The sequence below is a fragment of the Carcharhinus amblyrhynchos genome, unplaced genomic scaffold (assembly GCF_965287045.1).
Source record: "Carcharhinus amblyrhynchos unplaced genomic scaffold, sCarAmb.v2.hapA scaffold_960, whole genome shotgun sequence".
Lineage (NCBI taxonomy): Eukaryota > Metazoa > Chordata > Chondrichthyes > Carcharhiniformes > Carcharhinidae > Carcharhinus > Carcharhinus amblyrhynchos.
In genome coordinates this window covers 7,501-22,670 of record NW_027650700.1, presented here as the reverse complement: position 1 = coordinate 22,670, position 15,170 = coordinate 7,501, and the positions used below count along the sequence as shown (strand labels likewise).

General features: G+C 51.6%; 1 protein-coding gene across 1 annotated transcript in view; it reads right to left on the bottom strand.

Annotated features, from left to right (window-relative positions):
* kdm5c (lysine demethylase 5C) overlaps window positions 1-15,170 on the bottom strand; it is a gene marked incomplete at its 5' end in the record, with an annotated part of 46,816 nt that overhangs the window by 24,168 nt on the left and 7,478 nt on the right. The window contains 8 exons of the mRNA XM_080184824.1: window positions 885-1,004; window positions 2,797-2,901; window positions 6,057-6,215; window positions 7,537-7,712; window positions 8,100-8,223; window positions 9,447-9,575; window positions 10,370-10,540; window positions 11,471-11,593. Coding sequence (XP_080040950.1) covers window positions 885-1,004; window positions 2,797-2,901; window positions 6,057-6,215; window positions 7,537-7,712; window positions 8,100-8,223; window positions 9,447-9,575; window positions 10,370-10,540; window positions 11,471-11,593 — 1,107 coding nt within the window. The remainder of the gene's footprint in view (window positions 1-884; window positions 1,005-2,796; window positions 2,902-6,056; window positions 6,216-7,536; window positions 7,713-8,099; window positions 8,224-9,446; window positions 9,576-10,369; window positions 10,541-11,470; window positions 11,594-15,170) is intronic.

Here is a 15,170-nt window from a genome sequence, read left to right as displayed (position 1 = left end):
CAAGCTTCAGCCCATCACCCAGTCTGAGTGAGGGCACAGCCATTCTCAGGCTGGGATGGATAGGACCAGCCGGGATGCCTGATCCTCACCCTCCAGAATCACTCCGCTAACGCTGACACGCGCGCACAAGAAAACCAGCTTCACCCATTGACTGACAGGTCCGAGTTGCTCCAATCGTACAACTTGGTGTTTCTGCAGCCAGAGTACTGCGTACGGTTTTGATCTCTGTGCTGAAGGAATCCCTCAAGTTTACAAGGGCGGCACGGTGGCACACTGTTACTTCACGGCGCCACGGAGCCAGGGTTGATTCCCGGCCTGGGTCACCGTCTGTGCGGAGTCTGCACGTTCTCCCCGTGTCTGCGTGGGTTTCCTCCCACAGTCCAAAGATGTGCAGGTTAGGTGGACTGGCCGTGCTAAATTACCCCTTCGTGCCCCGGTACGCGTAAATTAGAAGGATTAGCCAAGGTAAATATGTGGGGTTATGAGGATAGGATCTGGGTGGGATTGTTGTCGGTGCAGGCTCGATGGGCTGAATGGCCTCCCTCTTCAGTGAAAGGGTTCTATAATTCTCGCATCGGACACCGTTCAGAGAAGGTTCACTGGGCCAATTCCTTGGGTGAAGGGGGGGCGGTTTCTGTCTCATGAGGAAAAGGTCGAGCAGGTCGGGGCCTGAACCCATTGGAGTTTAGAAGAACGAGAGGGGATCTTATTGAAACATCTCAGATTCTGAGCAGGGTGGGGTGGTGGGGTCTCACTCCAAATTCTCGTGCTCAGGGAAGAGCCAGGGACACCTTGGCTCCCGCTCTGCCGGCGCGATGCTCTTGGCGTGCTGTCACTGTAGCGCGCCGCGTTCCCACTGCCACCATGGCGTGCCGTGCACTCACGTGAACAGGCATGTTGAAATAGTCCGACTTGAACGTGTCCGCCATCTCGCCGAAGCTCTGCAGGGTGTATTCCCTTGTTGCCTGCTCAAAGCCGAAGGCCTCCGCTGGTTTCTTGCACTCCTGCGTAAGGGGTAGATTTATGATTCATTAGGTGACTGGCAGCATCCATTAGTTTCAAAATATCTTTACCCAAAACCCTGTACATCAACAGAGAAGAAACGTGGCGAGAAGTGGACATGTCGTGACAGGTCCATCATGATCCCAGACTCTCTCTGGCCAAGCTCTCTAACTGATCCAAAACACCTCTATTAAATCTTCCCTTAACCTTCCAGAGGTGACACAGATTGAAGGCGAAAGAAGTGATGGAGACACGAGGAGAGAGCTTTTCACGCGGCAAGTGGGTAGGAACTGAATGGCGCTGCCTGAGAGTGTGGGGGAGGCAGATTCAATCCAGACTTCCCCAAGGGGAATTGGGATTGGTATCTGAAAAGGAAGAATGGACAGAGTCGCAGGGAGAAGGCAGAGGAACAGTGGGACTGGTTGACCTGCTTTTGCAGAAATCAATTGCCCCTAGCACACTTGGACAGAGCCTTCAGATCCTAACTCTCGCTGCATGGAAAAACTCTCTCCGAGAAAGTGTGAGATGACATACTTTGGAAGGAGTAATTTGACAAGGAAGTATTCAATGAATGGTAGGACACGAGGAAGTTCTGTGGAACCTTGGAGTGATTGTCCACAGATCTCTGAAGGTGGAAGGGCATGTTAGTAGGGTGGTGAAAAAGGCACATGGGACACTTGTCTTTATCAATCAGGACATGGTTTACAAAAGCAGGAAAGTCATGTTGGAGTTGTATAGAACTTTGGTGAGGCCACAGCTGGAATACTGTGTGCCGTTCTGGTCACCAAATTACTGGAAGGATGTGACAGCACTGGAGGGGATGCAGAGGAGATTCACTAGGATGATCCCTGGGATGGAACATTTACGTTATGATGAGAGGTTGGGTAGGCTAGGGCTGTTTTCGTCGGAGCAGGCCACCTGATCAAGATGTCCAAGATTATGAGGGGCATGGACAGAATGGATAGGGAGCAGCTGTTCCCCTTAGTTGAAGGATCAGTCACATGGGGACATAGGTTCAAGGTGAGGGACAGGAGGTTCGGGGGGATTGTGAGGAAAAGCTTTTTACCCAGAGGGTGGTGAGGGTCTGGAATGTGCTGCCTGGGAGGGTGGTGGAGACGTGTTGCCTCGCATCCTTTAAGAAGTACCTGGATGAACACTTGACCCATCACAACATTCAGAGCCAAATCTTGTGAATGGGACTAGGTGGGAAGTCAGGTATTTCTCACATATCGGTGCAGATCCGATGGGCCAAAGAGCCTCTTCTGCACTTTGAGATTCTGTGATTTGTGTCGTTGTCGCTTCTTTCTCCAATCGCCTTCAATCTGTATGTACCCCCCCCGCCCCACCACAGTTCCCCACCCTCCTGCCTTTGGGAACAGTTTCTGCGTCTGTACTCTGTTCTGGACCCCAATCCCCCCTCATGATTTTGAACCCCTCGATCAAATCTCCCACAACCTTCTCTTCTCCCAAGGAGAACATTCCCAACTTCTCCCAATCTATCCATGGAGTTGAAGTCCCCTCATCCCTGGAACCATTCTCCTCAATCTTTTCCACACTCTCTCTCTAAAGACTTCACATCTACTCTGAAATGTGATGCCCAGAACTGGATGGGAGGAGGGAGGGGAATCTTGGCGAGACCTTGGTGTCCTCATGCATCAGCTGCTGAAAGAAAGTGCGCAGGCACAGCAGGCAGTAAAGAAGGCAAATGGTATGTTGTCTTTCGTAGCAAGAAGAGTTGCGTATAGGGATAAGGATGTTTTGTTGCATTTGCATAGAGCATTGGTGAGGCCATACCTGGAGTATTGTGTGCAGTTTTGGTGTCCTTATCTGAGGAAGGATGTCCTTGCTATAGAGGGAGCGCAGCGAAGGTTTACCAGGCTGAATCCTGGGATGGCAGGTCTGTCATATGAGGAGAGACTAAGTCGGTTAGGATTATATTCATTGGAGTTTAGAAGAGTAAGAGGGGATCTCATAGAAACTTATGAAATTCTAACAGGGTTAGAGAGGGTAGATTCAGAAAGAATGCTCCCAATAGTGGGGCAGTCTAGAACTAGGGGTCATAGTTTGACGATAAGGGATAAACCTTTTACAACTGAGGTGAGGAGAAATTTCTTCACCCAGAAGGTGGTGAATGTGTGGAATTCACTACCACAGAACACAATTGAGGCCAAAACGTGTGTGATTTCAAGAAGAAATTAGATATAACTCTTGGAGCTAAAGGGATCAAGGGATACGAGTGGGAAAGGGGGCGGGGGGATCAGGATATTGAATCTGATGATCAGCCAAGATCAAAATGAACAGCAGAACACACACACGCAGGCACACATACATACCTTCAATGATTGTGGTATCATTGGCTAGTACACAGGTACAGCAAGTGATAAGGAAAGCTAATGGAATGCTATTGTGAGGGGAATTGAATACAAAAGTAAGAGGTTATGCTTCAGTTGTACAGGGAATTGATGAGGCCACAATATCAGGCACAGTATGGTCTCCTGACTGCAGAAGGTGGCCACTGAGTCTGCACAGACAACAATCCCACCCAGGTCCTATCCCCATAACCCCACTTATTTACCCTGTTAGTACCTGACACTGAGGCAATTTAGCACGGCCAATCCACCAAATCCGCATATCGTTGGACATTAAGGGGCAATTTAGCATGGCCAATCCCCCTAAACTGCGTATCTTCGAACATTAAGGGACAGTTTAGCATGGCCAATCCATCTAACCTGCACATCTTTGGACTAAGACGAAACTGGAAGAAATCCACAAAGACACAGGGAGAACGTGCAAACTCTACACAGTCACTTGAGGCCAGGAATCAACCCGGGTCCCCGGCGCCTGTCCAACGCAACCCCCGTGCCGCCCACATTTAAGAAAGGACGTAAATGTGTTGGGACAGAAGGTTTCCCAGGCCCATCCCTGGAATGGGCAGGTTGTCTGATGAGGAAAGGTCAGACAGGTTAGGCTTGTATCTGCTGCAGTTTAGAAGAGTAAGAGGCAACTCGATCCAAACCTTTCAGATCCTGAGGGGGTTTCTTGACAGGGTGGATGTGGAGAGGATGTTTCCTATTGCGGGAGAGTCTAGAACTTGGTGTATGTGTGTGTGTGTGTGTGTGTGGCGGGGGTGGGGGGGGGGGGGGCACTGTTTAAAAATAAGGGAATCGCTCAGTGCAGGCGGAGATGGGAGAAATTATTTCCCTCAGAGGGGGCTGAGTCTCTGGAACTCTCTTCCTCAGAAGGCTGGGGGGAGCAGAGTCTTGGAATCTTTTTAAGGGAGAGTTGTAGAGTCATAGAGCAATACTGTAAGGAAACAGGCCCATCAGTCCAACCTGGAGATGCCAAGCATGGTACTCTCCCGGTTAGTCTCAACTGCCCATGTTTGGCCCACATCTCTCCAATCCTTTCCCACCCACGTACTTATCCAAATACTTAAATGTCGCTATTGTAACTGCTGCAACCACTTTCTCTGGTAGCTCATTCCATACACGCACCACTCTCTGTGTGAAGAAGTTGCCCCTCAGGTCCCTTTTAAAAAACTTTCCCCCCTCACCTTAAACTCCATCCTTTCTAGTTTTCAATTCCCCCTTCCCCGGGGGATGTGTGTTCATCCTATCTCTGCCCCTCATGATTTTATGCACCTCAATAAGATCATCCCTCAATCTCTTAACTAAAGTGCTAGCCTGGCCAACCACTCCCTATAACTCAGGCCCATCAGTCCTGGCAACAGCCTCGTAAATCCTCTCTGCAACTCTTTCCAATTTATCAATATCTTTCCTATAACGGGGTGACCAAAACTGTACGCAATACTCCAAGTGCAGCCTTACCAATGACTTGTACAACTGGAACACAATGTCCCAACTCCTACAGTCAATGCCCTGACTGATGAAGACCAGTGTGCTAAACGCCTTCTTCACCACCCTGTCTACCCGTGATGCCGCTTTCAATGCACCATGTACTTGTACTCCTAGGTCACACTGTTCCTCAACACTCCCCAGGGCCCTCTGTTTCTCAACACTCCCCAGGGCCCTACCGTTCACTGTGTAGTCCTACCCTAGACTGACTTTCCAAAATGCGACACCTCACCTTTATCTAGGTTGAAATCCATTTGCCAATCCTTGGTCCACTTCCCCAGCTGATCAAGATCTCCCTGTAATTTTTCATAACCTTCTTCACTATCAACAATACCTCCTAATTTAGTACCATCTGCAAACTTACTAACCGTGCCTTTTACATTCACATCCAAATCATTCACATAAATAACAAAATAACAAGGGTCCCAGCACTGAACTCTGAGGCACACCGCGGAGTCACAGCCCTCCAGTCTGAGAAGCAATCTTCCACCATCACCCTCTGCTTCCTACCATTGAGCCAATTTCAAATCCAATTTGCTAGCTCTGCCTGGATCCCATGCAACCTTCCAGACTAGTACGCCATGCTGGACCATGTCAAAGGCCTTGCAAAAGTCCACATAGGCAACATCTACTGCCCTTCCCTCATCCATCCTCTTGGTCAGTTCTTCGAAAAACTCTAAAAGATTCATCAGACCTGATTTCCCACACAAAGCCATGCTGACTACTCCTAACCAGACCTGGACTATCCAAATATTGGTAGATCTTGCCCCTCAGAATCCCCTCCAGTAACTTACCTATCACTGACGGCAGGCTCGCTGGCCCGTAATTCCCTGGCTGGTCTTTGCTACTTTCCTTAAACAACAGAACAAGTTAGCCACCCTCCAGAATTTTGCTAGTGGGAAGAGATGAATCAAATATCGCGGCAAGGGGTCTCCGCAATCTGCGGAGGCAGATGGATTCTGGATTAACGAGGGGGTGAAAGATTATCGGGGGTACCGGCGGGAATGTGGGGTCAAGGTTACAATCAGATCAGACATGGTCTTATCGAATGGGACAACAAGCTCGAGGGGCCGAGTGGCCCACTCTGACCCCAAATTTGTATTTTGACTTATGCATCTAAAGCCCCCCCTCCGTCCCGCCTTCAGAACTGTCCCCTTCTCTCTACGTTGCAGTGTGAAAGAGACAAAGTGCAACTCTTACTTCAACGACACACTTGGGACACCTCCAGTCTCCTCTGGGAATCTCTGGGAGTGGAGGGATGAGGCAGGTAGTGTGGTAACTGTCGTCGCAGCCTTCACAGAGGACCAGTTTCTCCTCCTCCACCCCGCGGGAGCAGATTAGACACACATACGATTCCATCTGCGAAGCAGGGAAAACACACTCAGGAAAACGCCAGAGCTCGACTCACACACAGGAAGAAATCTCAAACTGAGGGAGAGGTCGGCAAAGTCGGGGGGGCAGCTGGGGGTTTTGATGGTGGCGGGGGGAGGGGAGAGAATGGGAAGGGAGGAGGGGGAGGGAAAGAAGTCAGTGAGCGTGGGGGTGCAAGGGCGCGGGTGAATCAGTGAGATTGTGAGCGCGACACGAGAGTTTGTGTATCGGCAGCCGGGTTTGCGGTCAGAGAGGGAGGGTGGAGCGGAGGGGGGAGTTTGAGGGTGGAAGAGGGGGTTCTAGGGCAGCAGTGAGGGTATGTGCTTGGCACAGAAGTTTTTGGCTGAGTCCAAGATGGCAAAGCAGCACGTGCAAGCGTGAATGCACCTGCTTGTGTACGCATGGGTGCGGGTAGGTGCGTGCATGCACTGATGTGAGTGAGCATTTGAGAGATGTGCGAGAGTACAGGTGTGAGGGAGCAATAACTTCTAGTCTCTCCAATGCAACAAAGTCGGAGTTTACCCTGAGAGGTCGTCCCAGAGATTAGTTATGATTTTTCCAATCCTACAGCTTTACTCACGTCCACGGAAAACTACAATCCCCCTAACAGCTGGCGCAGATGTCTTCATTCTACATTCACTGTTTTTTTGCAACATGGCAGGCAATTTACACACAGCAAGATCCCAAAAACAGACAATGTAAAAACTTTGTGCGGTGCTCCCTCAGCACTGACCCTCCCACAGGGCGATGCTCCCTCAGCACTGAACCTCCCATAGGGCGGTGCTCCCTCAGCACTGAGCCTCCCACAGTGCGGTGCTCCCTCAGCACTGACCCTCCCACAGTGCGGTGCTCCCTCAGCACTGACCCTCCCACAGGGCGATGCTCCCTCAGCACTGAACCTCCCATAGGGCGGTGCTCCCTCAGCACTGACCCTCCCACAGGGCGGCGCTCCCTCAGCACTGACCCTCCCACAGGGCGGCGCTCCCTCAGCACTGACCCTCCCACAGGGCGGTGCTCCCTCAGCACTGAGCCTCCCACAGGGCGGTGCTCCCTCAGCACTGACCCTCCCACAGGGCGGCACTCCCTCAGCACTGGCCCTCCAAGTGTGGGCGTTGGCTTTTCTTTGTGCTGGAGCTCTGGGTTGGGAGTTGAACTGGAACCCAGTGAGGGTGGAGTGAGGCATGTGATTTCAAAGCGGAGCACTCTGGGTAATGGTGCTGAGCAGCAGAGTGTGAAAATCAGCCAGGGATTCTGGGCAGCAAGTTCAGATTTCCCAAGGGAAGTGGGGGAACAGATGGGCAATACTCACAAACTGTGCTGAGATGGCCCCCTTGCGGAGTCTCATTGTCATCTTGCTGGAGGCATCTGTGTCTGTCCGTTCCTCCTTGATCACCGGACAAGGCTGCAGGCCGTACTCCACTTTGGTCTCGCCCACAATCTCCTCCTTCACCACAAGCGTGGGGGGGCAATCGAGGCAGTCCTTGTCTGTCAACGAGAAGGAGCAGTGAGCAAATGGAATCTAGCAAGGAGAGGCAGGGGGTGGGGGGAGGACAGATACAGGGAGGTGGGGTGGGGGGGCGAAGGGCGGTGTTGGGATAGACAGAAAGAAAGAGGGAGTGGGTTGGGGACAGAGAGAGCCGAGGAGGGGAGGAAGAAAGAGAAATTTGAGCTGAGGGGCCGAAGGGAATGCGTGGAGGGCGGGGTGGGGAGGCACAGCAGGGAGAGCGGGTAGGGGAGCTGGCACAGGGGCGGACGGGGGAAGTACAAAACAGGTAGGGGGGAAAACAGGGGCAGAGAGAGTAAGATATACAGAGAAAGACACACACATCAGCAACTGCCTTGTTGGCGAGTGGATTCAGAAGAAACACCCACCTCGCTTGCGGTTAATTCGGTCTTTGACCACCAGGCCCAGCCCCACCATCTTGGGACCAGCTCCGTATATCTGCAGCTTCTTGAGCTCAGGGTTCTTGGCAATGTCAGCTTCTGTCGGCTCCGTCTGAGGTAAAAGTGGACAGGAAACATGGTGAGGGAAACATGAGGGCAAAGTGCTGACCCTGTAACTGAGTCCAGTCTTCTCCTGGCTGCCCACCAACAGTACAGAAAGGTCACTAACTTTCAGAACAGCACTGCTGCCTCACAGCACCAGGGACCCAGGTTCAATTCCAACCTCGGGCCACTGTCTGTGCAGAGTCTGCAAGTTCTCCCCGTGTCTGCGTGGGTTTCCTCCCATACTCCAAAGATGTGCAGGTTAGGTGGATTGGCCATGCTAAATACCCCCTTAGTGTCCAAAGATGTGTGGCTTAGATGGATTAGCCATGCTAAATGCACGGGGCTAAGGGGATAGGCCCTGGGGCTAAGGGGATAGGCCCTGGGGCTAAGGGGATAGGCCCTGGGGAAGATGCTTTTTCGGAGAGTTGGCACAGACTCGATGGGCCAAATGACCTCCTTCTGCACTGTAGGAAGTACCTGGACACGCAGATCCCTCTGCACTGTCGCTTTCTGCAGTTTATATCCATTCAAGTAATATGCTGTCTTGTTACTCTTCCTGCCAAAGTGGACAATCTCACATTTTCCCACATTATATCTGACAAGTATTTGCCCTCTCTCTTTAATCTGTATCCCTTTACAGACACTTTGTCTTCTTCACATCTTCCTGTCTTCAGCAAATTTAGTCACCTTCGTGTGACTTACACAACACCACACATAACCTTCCTGTTCTTATATTCTGTAACTCAGCTACTTAACTCATCTCTCTCTACCTGCCCTGCTCCCAACATGTGCACTCTAAAGATCCCCCCCACTCCTTCCAACAAACACCTCAACATCCCATCATTCATTACCAAGGTTCCTTTGACAGCGCCACCCAAACCTGCCACCTCTAGCTCCTCGCAGGACGAGGGCAGCAGACGCCATGGGGAACACTCACCACCTGCAAGTTCTCCCCTCCCTCCCACACACCATCCCAACTTGGAAATATAACCGGCCGTTCCTTCACTGTGACTGGGTCAAAAACCTGGAACTCCCTCTCTAACAGCACTGGGAGTGTACCTGCAGCAGGTTCAAGATGGCGGCTCACCTGCCACCTTCTCAAGGATATAAACGCTTGGCCTGGGCCAGCCACACCCACATCACAAAGACCAAAAAGAGGAGCAGGAAATGGTGTAAGGCCTGGGTTATCCGTACTGATCTGCCGTGGCCCAGACCCAGGGCTCCACTCACCTCAGCCTGCAGGCGTTTGGCTCGTCGCCCATTCATCTTGGAGGGCTGAACAGACTGGCGGAGCGGGATGCTGTGCGGTTTATACTCGCGGTCCTTCTCTTCACTGTCAAACTGCGGCCCTGGCTGACACTGCACAGACAAATGGGGAGCAAGAGAGAGAGAGAGAGACAGACAGACAGAACAAAGTTACACTCACAACATTAAGTGATGGCATTACCATGAGCCCCAAGTTACATTTCAAAGCCCAATCCATTCACGGGGCTGGTGCCACAGCAGACACGAAGCTTCGAGCCAGCACCAAGCTCTCACCGCCTTGCCGCTCGGTCAGCGCCAGTGCGGTGCCCACCTGAACTCTCGAGTGCAGCGAGCCATTCTCACCAGCACCAGAACAGTCAGCATTCCAGCAAGGCCTAGGAGCAGAGATGGGATGGCCCCCAACCCTGCCCCCTCCCCTCCACCTCACCACACCAGAGAGAGGGGGGCAAGGGGGCCTCGAGAGAGAGGGCGCAAGGGGGCACTAGAGAGAAAGAGGGAGTCAATGACACGATGAGGGGCAGAGGATATGGGAAATACCGAGCGAGGCGGAAAGAGGGGCATCAATTTTGGATGGAAATTCCAGAGTGTCAGGCTGCTGTTAGTTGAGTGCAAGGCCGGCTGCCATTGTTGGATACTGGAGGGGAGGGGGGGTGAATTGAAGAAGTGCAGAGTTCTCAGGCTGTAGAGTTACGGAAAGGGAGCAAAGCCCTGCTGGGATTAGAAGATGAGGATGTTTCAAAATCAAAGTGAATGGTAGGCCCACGTCACCAGCCGTCCCGCCATCCTTGATCCTGGCAGGTCCCTGAAGAGCAGACTCTCTCTGGCTCCCCACCCCATTCTCCCAGACATACAGAGAGTGTTTGCAGCCCCGAGCTGCTGTCCCTTACCGCCAGGCTGGCTCCGGACTGGAAAGTGTCGAAGGGATAGATGACCCTCTCGTAGTGCGAGCGCAGCAGGGAGCCGATCCCCTTCCCCGGCGGGTATCCCAGACGCTGGGCCACACGCGACCAACGCCGATCACGACAAATAGCTTCATAGCCGCCCTCCTCAATGACAATCTGAAAACAACAGGGGACACAAGACCAGTGAGCAAAAGGGCACTTGTACCCTCACGCTCATGCGCACACCCTGGCACACGCACACTCACGCCCCTGGCACATCCACGCCCCAGCATGCACGCACACTCATGCCGCCCATGCACACAGTGGCATGTTTGCACATACACCTCACGCTTGCACACTCACATGTTTGGGCACTCTTGTACACGCACTCATCCACACAGTCACGCAGGCTTATGCACCCTCACGTTCAGTTTCACAATACACAATCACGTACACACTCACGGGTGTGCACACATGCTTGTACACTTGCATGCACACATTTGCCAACGCTTCCGCACACACATGCAATCTTAGTCTCATGATCAGGAACAGATAACCCCTAGCCGTTCTCTTTCTCATCACTCAACTGCGAGGACCACAGGTTGCAACATAAACAGCATAATTTGCAAACTTCACAAATACAGATGGTCTTGTTGCCTTGTGGGCTGCAGGGGTGGGTGACAATGGAAAGCATTGGGAGAGCCATCTCCCACCTTCTCTGCTTGCATCGCTCAGTGCCTTTTTCACAGCACACAAGAGCAAAGTGCCTGCTCTGCGATATTACCCAATAGTTCTTCAGAAACCAGAAAACCCTTTACAAAAACTGTTTCTTGAGCTACACCCAATGCTGGGACAGTGTAGAGGGAGCTTTACTCTGTATCTAACCCCGTGTTGTACCTGTCCTGGGAGTGTTTGATGGGGACAGTGTAGAGGGAGCTTTACTCTGTATCTAACCCTGTGCTGTACCTGTCCTGAGAATGGTGAACACATTTTAAAAGCATGAATGGCAACACAGAGAGACTGGGCTGAAGGAACTGATGAAATGGCCCTGGGGACTGAGAACCATCAGCACTCCTCAAAGTGTTTAAAGAGAATAAACCTAGTTACCTTGTTGAGACTGTACAAGTCCAGGATTCGGCGCTCGACGTTGGGAATCTTCAAGGTGGATCCCTGGAGTTCCCAGAACTTGGCGATCTGATCCAGGAAGTTTAACTTCACTCGGGTCTGTGCCTGCCCGGAATCAATCGAGAGATTTATCAGCCTGGAGACACCGTTCCAACAGCAGCCAGCCATCCACTCAGATAAGTGGTACACCGCTGAAGCTGCAGAGTGTCGACCCCCACAGCCTGGTGGCGCAGTGTCCGTAAATCCTGCTGACCGTAAACACTAATCCCCCCCTACACCCGGTGAGGCAATCTGTAAATCCCGCTGACCACAAACACCATCGCCTCCCACCTTAGCACCCCCCTCCCCCCACAAATACCCCCAGACTGACAAGGTGGTCTGTAAATCTCGTTGACTGCAAAAATTAATCCTCTCCCCACCAAAAACAACAAAAACACAAACCCTGGATGTCCTCTCCGAGTTACGTTGGATCTGGTGGGCTGGAAACGAGAGAGAGAGAGAACAAGAACTGGCAGCCACAGCCTCACTGGTTACTGGTGCGTGACAATAACCCACCACCACCATCAGTCGCTCGTCATTCGGATCCTCACCCGCTCTGACCTCTCTGCCCTCGACCTGCAGCTGCATTCTGACAGAGCTCGGTGCAAAGTGCCAGGGCTCCTGGATTCTGCCCGGGTCCCCCAACAATTTCAAATTGCAACCTCAGATTGCTCTGTTCCACCTTCTCCCGTCAGGAAAAAGATACAAGAGTCTGAGGTCACGTACCAACCGACTCAAGAGCAGCTTCTGCCCTGCTGCTGTCAGAATTTTGAATGGACCTACCTCACATTGAGCTGATCTTTCTCTACACCCTAGCTACGACTGTAACACTACATTCTGCACCCTCTCCTTTCCTTCTCTATGAACGGTATGCTTTGTCTGTATGGCGTGCAAGAAAAATACTTTTCACTGTATGTTAATACACGTGACAATAATAAACCAAATAAAACACCCCCCAACGCTCTTAACATTTTATTTTGTCTTTCTCTGGTGCTCTGTTTTCCTATTTCAATTCCTTTCTCCTCCTCACCTCCTCCAGACATGTCCTTTGCTTCTCTCAGTCCCTGTTTAGTAGATGCTTTGCTCTTGCATCTTGAGCCCCTTCTGGTCAGTTGATCTCTGCCGTCCCCTCCTATTCCCACCACCAGCCACAGATTTTGTTCTTCTTCAGCCGCCGCACCCCACCCCCCCAAGATACCCACCTTCTTTCGCTTATCCAATGACTTTGACATTTCTCACAATGGAAAGGGTCAGAGGGCTGAAAGGGCAACTCTGTTTCCCATCCCCCTGTCTAGGTCTCTTCAAGGCCACAGTAACCCACTTAGCTCATCACTTTAACTATCCTCACGTTGCTTCTAAACTGCCCTTGAGAGGGGATAGTTTTTTTTATTTAGGCCTGTTGAAGTTAAAATTACGTTTTGAATATATTTTTATATGATGGGCGGCACGGTAGCACAGTGGTTAGCACAGCTGCTTCACAGCTCCAGGGTCCAGGGTTCGATTCTCGGCTCAGGTCACGGTCTGTGTGGAGTTTGCACATTCTCCCCGTGTCTGCATGGGGTTTCCTCCAGGTACTCTGGTTTCCTCCCACAGTCCAAAGATGTGCGGGTTAGGTTGACTGGCCATGCTAAGAAATTGCCCCTTAGTGTCCGGGGTAGTGGAGATTAGAGGGATTAAGTGAGTATAATATGTAGGGATATGGGGGTAGGGCTTGGGTGGGATTGTGTTCAGTGCAGACTCGATGGGCCGAAGGGCCTCTTTCTGCATTGTAGAGTTTTGTGTTCTAATAATATATCAACTTTCAAAAACTGTGCATCTTCACAGATCTGGTAAGAATTCCCAGTAACCTCTGCTTCTACCTGGTCCACGGCTGGCCTTGAGACAGCCGACAACGGGCCGAAAGCAAGAAGAATAACTTGGATTGAGGGAAGTGGCACATCTCGACATCCAGAGCTACAAGTAGAGGGGCATGTGGACAATGCATGGGCACTGTACGGGCAGGTGTGTGCACGCGCGCTTCGGTTTACAGGGAGAGAGATTGGGGAGAAGCTGGGATCATTCTCTTTCGCAGCAGAGAAGGTTAAGGGGTTGTGGGGGGGGGAGGGGGTGATTTACTTGAGGCGTTCACAATCACAGAATTCCTACAGTGCAGAAGGAGGCCAATCGGCCCATCGAGTCTGCACCAACCACAATCCCACTCACACCCTATTCCTGTAACCCCGAACAAAATTACCCTAGCTGAGCCCCCTGATACTAAGGGGCAATTTAGCATCACCAATCCACCTAACCAACACATCTTTGGAGCATGGACACGGGGAGAACGTGCAAACTCCACACAGGCAGTGACCCAAGCCAAGAATCGAACCCAGGTCCCTGGTGCTATGAGGCAGCAGTGCCAACCACTGTGCCACCCTGCCGTCCCACGAGGGGGATTTCGATCAAGCAAATAAGGAGAAACTGTTTTGCCTGGAGGGTTGGTCGCCCGCAGAGTGGGGGAGGACACAGATTGGAGAGGATCGGTAAAAGCAGCAGAGGCAGGAGGAATTGAGAATCAGGAGAAATTTTTTTGTTGCAAGAGTGGTTCTCAGGATAAGAAACATCAGTTAGGAGGATAGATTTGGAGAGGTTGGGGCTGTTCTCCTTGGAGAGGAGAAGGCTTAGAGGAGATTTGATAGAGATGTTCAAAATCATGACAGGGGCGACTGGACAGAGTAGTGAGATAAACTGTTCCTCCATGCAAAGGATCGAGAACGAGAATAAAGCAATTTGTGAAAGCAGGAAATGTGACCTGAGGAAAAAAAAGCTTCTCCACACAGTGAGTGGTTTGGGGTCTGGAACGTTCTGCCTGGGAATGTGCTGGAGGCAGATTCAGTCACCCGAGAGGGTGTTAGCTGATTATTTGAACAGAAACAACATGCAGGGGGTTTAAGGGGAAAAGGCAGCAGAATGGCACTAAATCACGGTGGCCGTTTGGTAAGGCCAGTGCAGACTCAATGGGTCGAACAGCCTCTGTCTGGGCCATAACGATTCTGTAATTCTGTGACACCCTGGGGAAAATGTTCAGGAGAGAGATATAAAGAGAGAGGGGGAGCAAAATAGAGACAGAGATATATGTATACATGTTAGACACATATACATGGCTTTATATACAAATATAATTGGAGACAAGACAGCAAGAAACGGATATATATATCTCAAATAGTTTTCTGTAATTATAGAGAGGCAGAGACAGAGAGAGAGAGGGGCAGGGGCAGGGGCAGAGACAGAGACAGAGACAGAGACAGAGACGGAGACAGAGACGGAGAGGGGCAGAGACAGAGGGGCAGAGACAGAGGGGCAGAGACAGAGGGGCAGAGACAGAGGGGCAGAGACAGAGAGGGGCAGAGACGGAGAGGGGCAGAGACAGAGGGGCAGAGACAGAGGGGCAGAGAGAGAGGGGCAGAGAGAGAGGGGCAGAGAGAGAGGGGCAGAGAGAGAGGGGCAGAGAGAGAGGGGCAGAGAGAGAGGGGCAGAGAGAGAGGGGCAGAGACAGAGAGAGAGAGGCAGAGACAGAGAGAGAGAGGGGCAGAGACAGAGAGAGAGAGGGGCAGAGACAGAGAGAGAGAGGGGCAGAGACAGAGAGAGAGAGGGGCAGAGACAGAGA